The 16,572-nt window shown below is 36.7% G+C and overlaps 1 protein-coding gene across 2 annotated transcripts; it reads right to left on the bottom strand.

Moving 5' to 3' along the window:
- Window positions 1-8,265: 8,265 nt before the first annotated feature.
- GAL (galanin and GMAP prepropeptide) lies at window positions 8,266-15,638 on the bottom strand. 2 transcript variants are annotated; one of them, XM_040559703.1, is made up of 7 exons: window positions 15,381-15,638; window positions 15,127-15,207; window positions 14,391-14,445; window positions 13,250-13,321; window positions 12,738-12,824; window positions 9,437-9,514; window positions 8,266-8,545 (listed from the first exon to the last, which is right to left on the bottom strand). In XM_040559703.1, the coding sequence occupies exons 2-7, from the start codon at window positions 15,205-15,207 to the stop codon at window positions 8,493-8,495; spliced, it is 426 nt and encodes a 141-aa protein (XP_040415637.1). In that variant the 5' UTR covers window positions 15,381-15,638; the 3' UTR covers window positions 8,266-8,492. The 2 variants fall into 2 exon arrangements, with proteins under 2 accessions (XP_040415637.1, XP_040415638.1); XM_040559704.1 differs by lacking the exon at window positions 13,250-13,321 and having other exon boundaries at window positions 15,381-15,596.
- Between the last annotated feature and the right edge of the window lie 934 nt (window positions 15,639-16,572).

The following is a 16,572-nucleotide window of genomic DNA, read 5'->3' as shown; positions in this document are numbered from 1 at the left end:
AGCACGGGTCCCCCACGGGCGGCAGCTCCCCCCAGGCCCCCGGCTCTTGCGTGGGCTCCTCTCCACGGGCTGCAGCTCCTGCCCGGGGCCTGCTCCTCAGGGGCTCTCCATGAGCCGCAGCCTCCTCCAGGCCACATCCACCTGCTCCACCGGGGGCTCCTCCACGGGCTGCAGCGTGGAGATCTGCTCCATGTGGGACCCATGGCCTGCAGGGGGACAGCCTGCTCCACCAGGGGCCTCTCCACAGGCCATAGGGGAACTGCTATGTGCCTGGAGCACCTCCTGCCCTCCGGCTGCACTGACCCTGGGGGCTACAGGGCTGGGTCTCACTCCTCTCTCCCAGCTACAGGTTAGTTTGTTTGCTTGTTTGTTTTTTCATTTATTAAATCTGCTCTCACAGAGGTATAACCAACATGGCTTATTGGCTCAGCTCTGGGCAGTGGCAGGTCCCTTTGGAGCCAGCTGGAACTAGCCCTTCACTAACATGGCGCAGCTGCTGGATTCGCCTCACAGAGGCCGCCCCTGCAGCCCCCTGCTACCAAAACCTTGCCATGTAAACCCAATGTGCCATCGTCAATCAAAAAAAGAAAAGTGCTAAGTAGAAAAGGCAGAAGGAGAATTCTAGTTCTATATCAGAAAATGCTTTCTGATAGTGAAGGACAGTGAAGCGCTCACTGACTAGTTTCTTGTAGGGATTGTGGAACCTTTAATTCTGGAAACCTTAAAAGCAAGAACTCTTCAGATATGGTTTACAAGTAGCTGTCCTGTCCAACAATATTATGAGTTGAGGGATTATTGCACTTGCAAGCAGAAAAAATAAGTCATTCTTTGAGGAATTCCTGATGTTTCCTGTTGGTTATTTGACTTTTATCAAATAACATGGTTTGTTTGTTTTGTTTTGTTTATTTAATGTCAGGAAAGGATATGAAGATAGAAATAATCTCGTCATGTAAGAACTGAATTATAGAAGAATAGAAGTTTTATCTAGAATTTTTCCATAGAATTCTTCTTTTTCCTTGAATAAATAAATAAGGCTACAGCTACCAAAGCAAGGAGAGAGAATTACCAGAGACCATCTTCTTCATTAAAGCCATAGAGATCATCTCTTGACACAACTGTAGTAGAGGCACAATATCTCTTCTCTTTCTAAAACCAGCATGTCTCTCCAAGATTTCTCTTTGGCTCACTTAAAAAAAAAAAACAAAACAACAACAACAGTCAGCACCAAGGTCAGAAAAAAATAAAAAAATAAAAATCACTGCAGTCTAAAGCTTATATGTGGCTTTGCTGTTGAAAGAACTATCCAGAAACCACAGGTATGGCCATCTGCTGTTGTTGATTCCCAAAATCCTGGCAGGAGAGAGTGTCTTAAAATTTCAGCTATGGTGGCATGCCTCTGTTCAGAAAACAAAACAAAACAAACAAACAAAAAATAATTTAGGTAGCAACATGAAGCATCCTGTTTAACAGTTGTTTTAACTCACCTCTGCTCTTATATTACCTTTTTGGGCTGGCTTTTCTGGTATAAATCCATGTTGTTTCCCAGAAATCAGTAAATTGTTTCAGTTTGTACCAGTCCAGACTTTGGCCTTTTAGCTCAGCAGCACTGAGCTACCAAGCTCTTTTTCAAATAATGTTTCCAAACTGATGATGCAGTCATCAAAGCTTTTAAAGCCCTGTGAGTTGCAAATGCTATTGGGATATGTGAGGAATTCATGGCTGACTTAGAACCCTATTTATTAATACTGCCTCAGAGCTAGCATATTGAACAGAAAATGTTCCCAGGAAAATATGGTGTGCTCCCTCTGTGACTTTGCAGGGAGGTGGCACAAGGGAGTTTAGAAGCAAAGTGCCATGATACCAGCTAAAGATGAAGGATTTACATCTATGGTGTATCAACCCCAGGCAGCACTGCACAGGCTGTGAGGTCTCCTCCGTGGAAATCTCCAAAAGCCACCTGGATGTGGTCCTGTGCAACCTGCTCTGGGTAGTCCTGCTTGAGCAGGGATATTGGACCAGGTGACTCCAGAGGTCTCTTCCAACCTTCTGTTGAAACCTTAAGCATTCTGTGATTCTTTGATTCTGTGAATCCTATATGGTTTTGATTTTTCTGAAAAAAAGTATTTCAAGTCTGTCTGCAGATGTGATGCCATTCTGAGTTTACAAAAGGTAAGATGTCAAAAAGGATATATATATTTTTTTTCGCAGAGAAAAACAGCCTTTCTATGTATCTGAGGAAAAGAATAATGCTTATACATAATAGTTACTACTAATCATAAAAGGAAAAATGTGTTAAATCTGGTTCCCTTAAGCCAAGAATATGTGGCTTGTCAATGCTGTCACAAATATGACTCACTGGTAATCGGTGTGTATTATGCCGATAGATAGGTAGAGTGGTGAGAAGGATACTAAAATAATGGTTAATACAACTAAATTTTTATGTTTAATTAAACTTAGTTTTGGAAATAAGTGTTTGAGAGCAATGATGAGAGAGAAAGTAGTCTATAATGTGCACTGAAAAAAGGAGTATAAATGAAAATGGTACCAAAAAGGCAAAGAAAATGTAAATATTTTGAAAAAAAAAAGTCATCTGGTTTGAACTATATAAAATTATTTAGGATTTGATGGATATGAGGAAATTTCTAAATAATACACAGCTATGGTATCACTTCTCTAATGGTTTGAATCAGATGGTTCTGAAGGCACAAAATGACAAAGATTTAATGAACAATCTACGTTGCAGAAGACAGGATGTAGGAGAACTGTTTATTGAGTAAGGATTACTATAGGTTTTACTTCTGAAATTATATTTAGTATAAGATATGAAATTTACAAAATGAGATTTTATTTATAAAATTGTTCCACTAGATGGGTCAGATCTTAACTGGTATAAATAAACCTACTTCAAAGTCACCAGTATTGCTATGCTAAATTTCAGTAGATCAGATTTGGCACTAATATGTTGACTTTGTAGAAATGCATTTTTAAACATTAACTAAATAGGTAACCAGCATAAAAGCCAAGCAGGCACAATTTGCAAAAGTGTGCTTAGAATAGTAATACAAAAATGTAATGCTTAGCTTTGAAAAAACTGATTTTTTTTTTCTGTCTGCTTCTGCTGATTTTCTAAGTGTTTGGACCTGGGTTCATCCTGCTTAATTTGAAGAAGCTAGCAAAAATACCTAATTTAAAAGGTAATCTGGATTCAGAGCCTGGACTTACCCTTTTAGCTAGCTGAGAGCAGAAGGTGATTCAGATCTTCACTTAGCAGAGCTGCCCTCAATCACTTAAAGTGCTTTCAGTTTCTCTGCAGAATCCTAAAAGAAAGAAGTTGCCCGATCTGAGTGTCCCCAACTACTAATTTACATAAGCAGAAGAGGTGTATACAGTTCTCATGCAAAGTTTTGGAGTCTACATTGTGTAGGGTTTTAGTAGCTACAGAAATCAGCTGGTGTGAAATCCACTGAAAAGAAATGATTCCTAAATATGATATTTTTTAGAGCAGGAATTCAAGGGGAATAAGACTTCCCTCTGAAACTGCAGAAGGAGCTTAGGAAAGCAGGACATAATTCTGAAATCAGAATAAGTAGCAAGGAATGAATACTTGTTCTACAGACGTGGCATAGGAACTTATATTGACTTAAAGGACCAAAGTTTCACTTTTAAATCTGAAATACTACCTTTAAGATTGAAGCAATCCATTTTGAACTAGTTATTTCAGTGTTTATGAGTGATAAATACTCAATTTATATGTGGGAAAATATAACAAAGGCAAAAAGAAAAAAACAAAAGAAATGATAACTTTTTATCCTGATTTGAGATAGAATGTATTTTATAATTTCCTCTCAGACAGACATTCTATATGAGACTCATGTCTCCTGGCACTCAGAAAGGCTGTATGATTTATATGTACTTAATCAATGGAAAATCTGTAGAGATCAATTCAACTAGGAGTACCACAGGTGGTGAAAAATACATGAGTTGAATCTCAACTGCTCTGAAAATTAACTAGTTTGGAATACCGTGGTGCTTTACAAGCAAGGAGATAAAATAATTCTCATCTGTAACTCAATCCTGGCTTTTTAAAGCTCAGTCTGTAAGGTCTGCAAGCTGAGTCCTGCACACAGTGACAAATGACCTCTGCTCTGAGATATTAAACATTGAGCCCTAAGTATCGCATCTTAGCAACTGACATTTGTATACCCAGTTACTGAGTCTGAGTAGTTGATCGACCTGTGAGTTGCAGTTCTCTATGTTTGGTCCAATTATGCATTATCCATACTCAGTCCTTGCAAAATTAAGTATCAGCATTATTATTTCTTTTTATGTAAAAATAAATGATAGGACACAAAATAGTGACAGTAAAAGAGTTGTAATTTTTTTATGAGCTTCATTAATGGGTGAAAGTTTATTTGTTCTGTTAATAAAACTTAGTTCTAAGCTTTCTTTTAAACATTATATCTGCTTTAGAAATCTCCTGAGGTAATTTATATCCTGGATAAATTGCAGACTGTTTCCTGGCATCCATTTCTAACTTGTTTCTTTTTTCTCTCATGTACTCTGAAATCATATAAGAATAGTTTTGTAGCTTTTCCTGTGAGTTATTAATGTGTTACCTCATGTCCTGTCTCATATCGTTGTCTCCTTGTCTTGTTCGAAAGGCAAATGAAGAGCTAAGGAACTGTTAGAATCCTTTGTGAACTAACTCACGCCGAGGTTCTCCATTACCTTAGGAAGTTAGTGCACTAGTCATATGAAAAAGGGCAGTAGTTCATTTTCAACTATTACAACACTAAACTTGAAAGCAGAGTTACGTCAATCCCAGTATCAAGCTTCCTCCAACTTCGTCAGTATTCTGAGTCCCCATCTAATTTTTGTATGCTAATTTTGCAGTCTGACCTTTGCATTAGTAGACAGGTGGGAAAATGCATGTATCCTGTCAGCTGCTTAATGTCTTCCTAATCTGAATAGGCTGTTCTGTGTCAGCTGTGCCATCCGGAAATACCCTCTTCTACACCAAAGTGCTTTGCATTTAAACAAATGTCACTGAGACTATCTGACAGGTGCAGTACTATATTAAAACTGCACCTTTTGGGTTAACTGTAGTAATCCTTTCTGTATAATTGTTAGCCCCCCCAAAATGTGGAATTTCTAGGTTTCTTTGGTAAACTAACATCAGATGCTGTGTGGATGAAGAATCTCTGCTTAATTAACCCCTGAATCATGGGTCAGGCTCTAAGGGTTGTGTAATAGGTCTGTGCACACACATGTCAATAATGTGTTCTAAGAACCAATTCAGTTAGACTTTTTGAGCTAGAGGTTTCATTTGGACAAATAGCTTTTGAAGCATTTTCCTTCTGAATGTAGCTGTTTCCTTCGTGAACCTATGGCCTCCACAATGTCCTCTGCCTGCCAGTACCACAATTTCACTATGAGGTGTATAGGAAAGGACTTCTTTTTTCAGGGTGGGGATTTAAAACGTTGTATGATCATTTAATTAGGTAATTTTAATTCCTGGATTACAAGACGGAATGAATTCACTAGGTAACTTTACCATGACTCTATCATCTCTCACCCTACTAGTCTCTTTAGCTAAAGTGTCACAGCCTATTTGGTCTCTCTCTTTACAAAAATTGCTCCCTGCTGCTGAGCATATTCATGATATTTCTCTCTAGCTTTTCTGTTTCTACAGTACCCTTTGTTTTTTGCAGTGAAGTGACCAGAAATGCAACTGGTGTCAAAGTTGGGAACAGTGGTAAAATGATGTTTTCTGGGTTGTTTTGTCTACTTTCATCATGATTCCTAATACTCCATTTGCCTTTCTGACTGCTGCTGAAGTTTAAAATGATATTTTACAGGACCACGTACAATGAGTCTAAGCTATTTTGCTGGAGATAATTTAGACCGTTATTATGCGTATGTAAAATTAGAGTTGATTCTCTATGTATATCCCTTTGCTTGTATCAACATTTAATTTCATCTTCCATTTTATTGTCCAGTAATTCAGCACCATGCAAGCCTTCTCTTCATTTTCAGTATTAAATTTGTATGCCAAATAATTTCATAGCATTGGCAAACATTACAGCAAAGTTTTACTCATTTTCTAGACTTTGGCTTTTGACTTTGTGCAGACATGGTTGATCTAATCCTGTGTACACAGAAGTGAGATATGATATATGGAAATGAGCAAATAAATGAAATGTAGACAAAATGGTTAGGATTTTTATTTTCTTCTGAAGCCTGTGGAATCTTTTTGCTTTTGCTCTGATGAAACTAATGGCTTTCAAATGTTTAAAGGCCATTTTGTTTATCAGGTGTTTGAGCGGCAGATTTATGGAGATGTCTTTCTAACTATTTGCACAATTTAGTTCTGAGATGTGGAGATATAAGACATGCTTTAAATAAAATAAGAACATTAATAAAATAAGACTTACTGAAACTGACCACAAAGAATGACTGTTAATTTTTTTTTGACCCTTTGTATTTGCAAAGGTTATGGTGTTATGGAGAACAAAGAAACACTAAAAATTTTACCTCTCTCTGTATTTTGGAATATTATTACCAATAGGTGTTTGAATGTGGTAATATTTGAGTAAAAGTATGTTGATTGCTTTAGGCAATTAAATTATTTATTTATTTATTTTTTAATAATAGATGTATATAACAATTCAGTGTAATGAGTAAGAACTTGCGGGCCTCCTTGCCTAGACACTTTTGGAAATCTTCCAAGGAACTCGATCCAATGAGATTTTTTCATTTTTTCAAATAATCTCAAATTTTAGAATTTCAAATGAACATTCCAACAAGACCATTCCAATTTTAATGAGCTTGGCAGTACGCTAATTTAAGTAATAACTTATAATTTTAAACTCATTTCTTTTGCTATTTCAAAAGAAAAGAATTTTTGATGCATAAATTATGTTCTTTTTAATTGATGATAGGTTCAGCTGCTTTTCCACAGAAAGATGGATTGTTGCTTTTACTGCAAATAACTAGTGGTTCTTGGCATTTCAGAACCAAAGTCCATGGAAGTCAATGGAAAGAATTCTTCTTGATTTTAGTGAGTTACAGTTCAGGTTTCTGACTGGAAATGTGGGTATTACTAGTGAAAATGAGTTTGAAATTACTGGATGATGTTAATGTACAGAAGTTACATTTCACTAAGGTTGGTTTTTTTTATGTTTTGGAAACCCATAAATTTTAGAAATAATGTAGAACGAGAAGCAATTTCAATGTACACTTTTTGTTACCCTTTCAAAAAAAAAAAAAAAAGCAGTAAAGCAGTATCTGAAAGACTTGCCCAGAAGCCTGCTGAATCTGATGGGGGAAAAAAAAAAAAGTATGCTTTGGAAACTGTACATCAGACATTAGATCAGAGGCTGAGTGACTACCATAAGAACAGTACAGATGGATTGAGAAGGTGAGAGAGCCTTGTGGTTTCAAATTAGCCACTAATGGCTTGACATCTAGAATGTATTCTGCTACGATAAAAGTGAAAAACAGATTATGCAATAATTCTGTAAAGTTTTTGTCTGTGCACTCTAGAAAATGATGTTTTGAGAGGACAGTATTTCCTTGTGCTAAGCAGAGTGTCAAAGTCATCTAAATGTGAAGAACCCTTATAAGATTCTTTATACTCAAAAACATTTCTTCATTTCTGCTATGACATTCATCCTTCATTGGACTAGCATACTGGTCTTGCTACGTCAAAACTCCTGAGAAGGAGTCAAGCATGTCTTGAAGCTCTTTGCTGAACTCAAACTAAAACACCTCATGAAATATTTTTTAATCTTGGAGTAGACAGTAGAGTCTCTTCATAAAAGAACACAGATCCAGTATTCTTGATGGCATAGGAATAGGAAGCCTATACATATAGTTTGTGTAAACCTATTACCTGTGCAGAACAGTTACATTTGTAAAAGTAAACGTCAGTCCATGGGCTGATGTATTACAGGTGAATAATATTAAATACCAGATGAACATTCATGTCTATGAACATATGAAGAGTAAGAATGTTTACCATGAAGTGTCGAAGTATAAATAGGTCTATGAGACTTTATAATGGCTACAGTCTGAAGTTGAAATTCTTCTCCTGTGTCTCAGTTAGCTAAAAAGCTCAAGATGTAGCATTTGTCTTTTTTTTTTTTTACAGTATTTTTTATGATTATAGGTGTAGCATAATCCTACAGTTTAACCTGGGGCTTATAGCTGATACATGGTTTGCTGTTAGTTTTAAAATGCTCTTTAAAGGGAAATGAAACAATGTAGTTGCTGTTTATTTTTATTTTATCATTTACCTACAGAAAAATTTCACCAAGGCAAAATTTTACACCATAACATTACAGGAGAGAAAAGAAAATCCAAGAGGCAAAATGTCATTTACCATTTTTCAGATTAATGCAAACAATACTTCTCATCTTCTGGTCTTTTGGATCTTTTGTTTAGAATTCAATCTGAATTTACACTACAACAAAATAAAAATGTCGTCTTCTTCAAGACTGGTTTGTTTCCTCTGGTGAAGGTAGATTGTCAAGTGCTCCCACCTCTTCAAAAAAGAAAAAAAAAAACCAAACCATGAAGTGTGTGTATTAATCTTGGAAAATAAATCAGGAAATCCAATTTCAGCAGTATACATTTTTATATTTTTCTTCTAGCTGAAAGATTGTAAGATGCAAATCCTTGAACTTTTGATGATTTAAATTATAAACATTTTTTCTTCTAAATGTTAAGAACCTCTTCCTGCTATAATTTCACTTTTTTCCTTTTTTTTTTTTTTTTTAAGAAACTGCAGGGATAGAGTGACAGAGTCACAATTTTGTGATTTTGTGGCTCCACATAGCTTTACTAGCAGCATTTTGAGCTGTTTGCTAGCATAAAATTTTATGATGTGACTTTATTGTAGAATACATGCATAAAGGGAGATGTTTTTCTTTTATTGGTAAGAAGTGTTTCTGAATTTCAACCAACTGCGCTTGGTTGTAAACTCAGGCTTTACTTAATTTGTTATCAAATTGTGTTGTTTTTTGTTTGTTTGTTTTTATAACTCCCATGTAATCAGAATGTGTTTAGTTTGTTTTCAACTATTCTATATGCCGTGTCCATAAAATTTTGGTAGCAACAGTTATTTTTGTCACAGTGCCCAGAGTAATCAAATAGTATTAGGACCCTGTTGTGCTGGATATTCATTGACCTGCAGTTTGACAGGACAGCCTTTGCTCTTAAAGTCAGGCATATTCCTAAATGCATTAAAGTGGAATTGACAGTTCATCTCCTTCCACCCTTACTCCCAGAAATGCTGTCCAAAGGCAAATCTGTAGCAGGCTTGTACATTCATGACTGGTCCTATCTCAGTAAATTTCAAACCAGAAAGGCCAACAGAAGCAGGATCTTCAGTGATTCTGATAGGTATAGTCAGATTTAAAAAGTGTTCACTAACCTTTAAGATGCAGGTAAGTCAAAAATTCAATTACTGTGCGCACAATGTTTTCGTCAGCCAGTGGTCTTCCAAGATTTCCTAGAAAACAAGTTGATTGTTACTTAATGTTAACATGGTGTAAAGATCTATTCATTTTATGTTGTGGCTAAGTTTATAAGTACCCTGAAAAAGTTATCTGGAAAAAAATAAAATAAAAAAAACCTTGAATGGAAAGCCTCATTTCATGGAAAAGCAAAGCAACTTTGAGGTAAAAAGCTACAATTCTCAGAATCAAAAATTGTCCAATTTTTTATGCCATTGCTGTATAGGAGCTACTTTGACACCTTAATGGTCATGATCCTTAAGACCATACGAGTCCAATTGCAGAAGAGAGATATCCTCTGTTCTCAGCTCCCTCTTTTGTGTCTGCTAGCCTGAGAAGGAAGGGAAAGGTAAATTTAGCAAATTCATCAGCTTTACCAAACAGATAAAAGTTCTTTATGTAGTCTGACTTTGTTCCCATTAGGCTGCTCATGTGTTATAGAAGTGATGTGTTGTCACAAGAACCAGGCCTGGGACTTGACTAAAGGCTCAGAAATGTGTGCTTTTGCATATATATCAAGCGCAATATACTCCCCTTTAATCTTGTGCCTTTTGATACTTCTTAAATGGCCCAAATTATCAAGCTCTCTGGAAGCTCATTATTATACTCAGGGAAAATGAGTAATACTTTTGCTGTGTCTATAAATAAAATAAAATGGGGACAGCTTGCTTTTTATCAACAAGGTGGAAGCTTGTTCGATATTGGAGAACAAACAGCAGGTAATTTTGCTGAGAATTTTAGTTCTGTGGATGTAAAAGAGATGGCTACCAGAATCTGACTCACAGTCCATTATTACACTGGTGAAAATATCATCTCTTGATGTTATCACAGAGGACATGTTTCATCTCAGAATATAGTCTGAAAGACTGGCTTTGCAGCACATAACTGTTGTGGGAGTTCTTCTGTGACAGAAGAGATGATTCAGGTCTGTAGTGATGCACAGATCAGACTGAGCTGTGTAGCCCAAATGAAAAATATTTAAGAGGAATCATAAGGGATATAAAGGTCTCTGGTATACAGAGAGTCAGCATTCATGAATTTGTGTGGAAGTTCATGTCTAGATGTCTTATCTTCTAGTCTTTGAATGGACACAAACATGCTAATTCGTATATTAATAATATTAGTGTTTTCATTTGAAGTTTCTTAATTTAATTTTTATTCTGATCTCATTTGTTATGGATTTTTGTTATGATTAATATCATTACACTTGTAGTTAATTGACCCATATTTTATTCATAATATGATAATTATTGCATAAATATTTTTTAGGTATTTGAGAATATTATACACACATATTCCTATAAGTATATGGGTCCTTAATTCAGTATAGCCAATTACTTTTGGACTCCAGTAGCGAAAGAGTTATGCTCTTGAAATTTAAAAATTTTTCTAATTATGTTCATAGATTTTTTTTTATTTTATTTTGATCTTGTGTTATGCAACTAACATAGCTTACAAGTTCTAGGTTATCTTGAGAGCGAGTGAATTTTGCAGTGTTCCTTCAAGGAAACAGAGCAGTTCTTTGCAATGAATTCTTCTACAGGAACACTGTAAGAAGTAGATTGCTGTTTTAAGGCACTTTTGTAAAGGTCATTTCAACTTCATTTAAAATAGGAGCTCTAGTTCCTTAACCAATTTTATATTCATATCTCCTTTGGATAGGAATTCCATCAGAAATTTCAGCTTCAAAGGAAACTTTTGATGAGAGAATAGCATCTAAAATGAGGTTCATAATAGAAGCAGTTGTTTAATATATATGTCCTATTCAGACTAGTTTGGTTGGTTTTACTTTTAAATGTGGATATGCAGCAGTACCTGCAGAAGAGTTCCGTAATTCCTAAAGATCATACTTCTGTAAAGGAGCTGGCACTTTATCTGCAAATGGCAATGTGTTGCCGTGTGAGTTGTACTGTTAGATTACAAATGCTGTCTTCCTCTCACTTTGTTTATGACTAGCAAAATACTACTTTAATACCAATGTTTGAGGAAATAGTTTTAGTTTTGTTGTTATATAACTACATACCAGAACTAAAACAGCACTTATTCTGAAAATGCAAAAACTAATGTATATGTTAATGCGACTCTTCTATTTACAGAGTAATTATTTCCATGAAATTATAATGAAGCACATTTCCATTATGTATGAACTTACTTACTGTTAGGTACACTAGTATTGTGTTGGGTGGATTTAAAATAAACTGTATGATCTCTGGGGCCGAGACTTTATCTTCCTCCATTTGTGGGGTGATGAATGTAACAGTACACAAGCAAGTACCATTTTCTGTGATTGGAGTGAGAAACGTTGCTCTTTGACAGTCTAAAGATGAGATTCATTCTATCTCATTTTAGATGCCTGCAGCACATTTAGTTTCTCATCAGGTGAAAGAAACACGTTTTTCTAGAAATTTCTACATCTTATCCTTGAAATAGGTGTCATCTTCTCTTCATTGGTCAGAAAGAGGGTTGAGGCATGTGTTTTAGAGGCCCAGATTTGGATGATGAGTCTAGACAACCTAACAGAAATCCAGGCTGCATCCTTTTGATTCCCATTTGCTAAATTGTCATACATGAAACCTCAAAAAAATACATTGACTTGACTTAGTTTCTGGACCACGTTCCCAATCTTTCAAAGAAAATAATCAAGGTTGTTCAAATATAGGAAAAATTGTGAGACGTGGAGAGTTTTTTGTTTGTTTGAACTGGTGAAGAATCTTGTAACATAAATAGCACCATACAGTGCTGATGTCTGGTTTCAACTCTGTAATATCAGAATAAAGATTTATATATATATATTTATACATACTTATATATATTTTTATATAACCTATATATATATATATATATATATATATATATATATATATAGGTTTCCCTACTGAAAAAAAATCTTTATGCTTTCACTTATTTGCTGAAGAAAGGGAACTCTTGAGTGTCTGAAATACTGATTTGAATATACAGAAATTAAAATAGGATTAAAGTATAATAAATAATATTACTTTTAAGTAAATATGATTATGGTAGTTTTCCTGAGGCATCAAGTTGTTTAAGTATGAAAGGCCAAAATTTAAATTTTATTCCCCACATGTGTTTAGTTGGATTTTTGGTAGAGTGCAAGAGTAACCTTGTATATAGGTAGTAAGTTAACTCAATGACAGTAAGTAATTACTACATTAAAAACTAAAGTCAAATCAACAATGCTGGCATTCAGAATTTCATTACCTGCTTTTATATCCTCATCAGGCTGTATTTCACGTTTACCAGTGAAACCATGTTTGTCATTAAAAGATCTGTGGTTATCTACTGCATCTGACAAATAAATTAAAAATCAGAGGAGTTAATTGACTTGAAAAACAACCTTTGTCATGTTGCTTGCCTTTCATGGATTCAAAGAAAAGACACAACGAACACTTTTGATGGATACATATACAAAACAACAACAAAACAATTAATGTGTCACTAAATAAAATAGTCTTTCTTCTGAATTTGTGCTTATGATTTATATCATTTAACCAGTCCTGTACTACCATACCAAGTCCTGTACTACATACTTGTCAAAGTTATTATTGAATTAAGTGGAAGTTGTAAATAAAATACAAGATTGTACATTCATATGTAATTTGGAAGGTTGTTTTTGCTACCATTTTTCCAGTTGTTAGAAATTGCTGCCAATGAGTTTGCTTAAGAATAAACTGCAGATAGTTTTTGAAGATTATTCATGTAAACTATCTTACATGCCCCTGGTGCATCTTCTCTCCCCCTTGCCATGGGCATTTCCTTTATCAGTAAAAGCTGATCAATACGACCTGCAACAAAGGATGACTCCTATTACCCAGTCTTAGATAAATGACACTTGAAAAGCACATTTCGATTCTAGCCAATTTGGTTAGATCTGCTTTGGGGCATAAATTTACAAAACTAGTTAATACATTTAAGATGCATTAATCTGCTTTTATGTATACTTAAGGCTAGTGGTCCATAAATGGGGAGTCACAGTAAATATCTGTAGTATTTGTCATGTATCTGAGACTGACAGTAAACAAACATCAGTAATGAGACATACTACATAAAGAAAAAATGATGGACAGATATTTGAGACATCTTAGCACTTTACACATAGATTTTAAGGGAAATGGAAATATTGAGTCATATATATATACACACACACATATATAATCTACCATTTTTCTTTAATCTGATGATTCTTCATCTTTGTAAAACAATGTGTTCCTGTATTTTAAACACCATGAACATTAAATATTTTTCACATGGTGAACTGTTTGTCAATACTTCACATTTTTATGTCATTTTAATTTACATTTTTTTCCTTCCTTTTTTAAAATAGTAGTATCATAAAGCCCAGTAGTAAAGGCATTTTCAAATAGATTTTAAGTGAAATCTGAAATAAGTTGAATAGTGCCAGAATTTCACATTTTGTCAGTCTTCTTTTGACATCATAACATTTCCGTGCATAAAAAAAAAAAGACAAACACACCAAAAAAAGAGAGCAAAAAGAGAAGGAAGAAGACAACCACAGACACACACACACACACCCTAAGAAAAGAAAAAGGCGGGGGGGGGAGAAACCACATAAAAGCTATTTGCAATATGAAAATTCCAGGTCAGTAGCACAAAAAGTGACCAAATATGTACCTGGATATAAAGTCTCACAGCATGATTCTTCTTTAGAGAAGAACATTTATTGTCTAAGGCAACTCAGTTCTATAATAGGCATGTAATAAATAACTAAACAAGTATCCAGTTTTTGCAGGTTTAATGCAGTCATCAGAAAAGTGAGTCGCATACTACAGTAAACTGTTTTACAAGAAAAAAAGATGAATTTTGCAATAATGCAAGAAAGAGTGCTTGACTTACGTGGCCCAAGTAGGTAACCAGCACTGTTCAAAGTCCAGCCCCTTTTTTCTTTTGCCTTGAAGAAAAAAGGCAAGTAGGTTAGTGCATGAACTAACATGTACTTTCTGAAGACAAGAAGCAAGCAGCACCCAAATGGATTTTCTCGTAATAGAAGTGGTCTTCTGAAGGTTTGAAATAAGAAAAAAAAAAAAAAAAGTTAAAAAAAAAAACATATAATAGTGTCAAAGCAAATACTATTGTTGCACTTCTGCCCCCTTCCCATCTAGTCAGTAGATTTGCTGTTAGCATCCACGTACAGCAAAAAACTTCACAGCATATGAATGAAACTGCAAATCACACTTTGGAAGGAGCAATTTTGACTTTATACTCCAAGTTTATATTATTAAATTAGATAATCATCTTAGCAGACAGCAATATTTCTATTTAATTGTTTGGATTTACATGAGAGCTTTACAAGGTGCACACTACCTTTTCTGAGTCAGACAGGGATATCCACTGAATTTCGCTCTGTCAACTAGACCTTCTTTTTTCTTTTAGTTACATGGGAGATATAATTCAAAAGTCTAGTATTCCAGATTAAAAGCCCATTTACTGCCCAAAATATTCGAGCCCTGCATCTTGTCTTACCCCTACACCTAAATACAGGGTAAATAACTGCTGGGATTTCTGTCATTTGTCAGCTGAGGCACGGATGCTGCCCAATGGAAAGGACCCAGAGTGGGAAATAAGTACTTACAGATAAAACCAGTCCAAATGTTTCTGACAGGGCGGCGCAGAGGATGAAAGACAGAAAGAGGAAACTAGCGCACCTCTGCATCTGTAAGGAAACCGTACCGGGGTGAGTGCTCCGAGTTACCCACTGCCTCTGCCCCCCAGCTGCTGGTGGGAGCAGAGCTGAGCATCCTTTGGGAGGGACAGGATGGTTGCAAAGAGTCTGGCACCCCAAATCCCCCTGGGGGGGAAAAGGGTGAGGGGTGGGAAGGGCAGTACCTTGAGCTGGGGCGCGACGGCCTCTTGCTCGCAGCGCTTCACTGGGTGCTGGCAGGCAACGACGGGGTGGACGTGGTGGTCCGGGGGGGCCCTCAGTGCATGGCCCCAGAAAGCTGGCACGGCTCTGAGGGCACAACACGGCACGGCAAGGCTCTGCACACCCGTCCCCACGTCCCCTCCGCTCTTTATGGGCTGCGGAGCCGCCGCAGTGGAGGGCCACTCTCTTGGGAGGGGAGGCAAGAGCCGCCCACCCCCCCCCCTCCGCCTCCCCTGGGTCATTTTCCCTCGCCAAACCACTGCATTAGGAAGGGTAAAAAATGATAGCAATTCAATTAGAGGCATTTGGAAGCACGACGCGGGCTGCAGGGAGATAACGGTCCCGGCAATTACCTCTGATTACGACAGCCTTGGGTAGGCTGGGCAGCTGGGAGAGGAGCTCTGCTCTGGGCAGCCTGGCCTCCCTCCGCTGCAGCTTCGCAAGGCCTCGGGTGTTGGTGGGGACTAAGGAAATATAACAAAATACAGCTCACTTGTCAGAAAGGCTCAGAGCTAAAAACAAAAGTCTACATGGGATGCCCGCTAACAAGATTCACGGTGCTTGGGCATTGCATTTAGGAATGCAGTGCTCACCTTTTCCGGGTTTCACCTCTCCCTCGAGCACCCTGCAGTCCCTTAAAATCCCTTTGACTCATACGCCCTTTGCTCTAGCATCACAGCGAAATGAGCTTGAAGACAAACTCTGTTATTGTGCTGCCCTGCTGCTTCCAAGTGCTCGGAGACACAGGAGTCCTTTAGAAACCTGCCTTGTTTGTTTGTTCGTTGCCTAGGCTGTAAGCCAGCAATGTTTTGATTCTGAAATATCTTTCTTTTTTTTTGTTTTCCTTAAGGTCTTGTGTGAAAGGTTAGAAATGAAGCTCTCACCAATGATTAGACTAGCCCTAGCGTGTTAATTACAAACAGTAAATTTTCACCAGTTTGCTTAGCTTAGCTGTGGTTAGAGCCAGCATGGGGATGTGCAAAATTGAATTACAAGGCACGGGATCCAATATTGGTTCCCTTTATTCCCTGCCGAACTGTATTTTTTCTACAGCAGATGAACTTATTTAGTACAAGTCCCCCAAATCCCTCTTTTAGTATGAAAAGCATAACAGATGTTGCACAGAGTAAATAATACTTCCAGCTCCTTTTTCTG

Source organism: Cygnus olor, chromosome 5, assembly GCF_009769625.2.
Source record: "Cygnus olor isolate bCygOlo1 chromosome 5, bCygOlo1.pri.v2, whole genome shotgun sequence".
NCBI lineage: Eukaryota > Metazoa > Chordata > Aves > Anseriformes > Anatidae > Cygnus > Cygnus olor.
This window is presented reverse-complemented; position numbering and strand designations above follow the sequence as displayed.

Bases quoted from the DNA above. Each gene is read 5' to 3' on its own strand.
- GAL (XM_040559703.1), bottom strand. From the start codon at position 15,207: ATGCAGAGGTGCGCTAGTTTCCTCTTTCTGTCTTTCATCCTCTGCGCC. The intron at 12,825-13,249 runs GTAAGATAGTTT...TTTATTTGTCAG, and splicing joins AGAAGATGCACCAGGGGCAT to ATGCAGTAGATAACCACAGA. The intron at 9,515-12,737 runs GTAATGAAATTC...CTTGTTTTCTAG, and splicing joins TGATGAGGATATAAAAGCAG to GAAATCTTGGAAGACCACTG.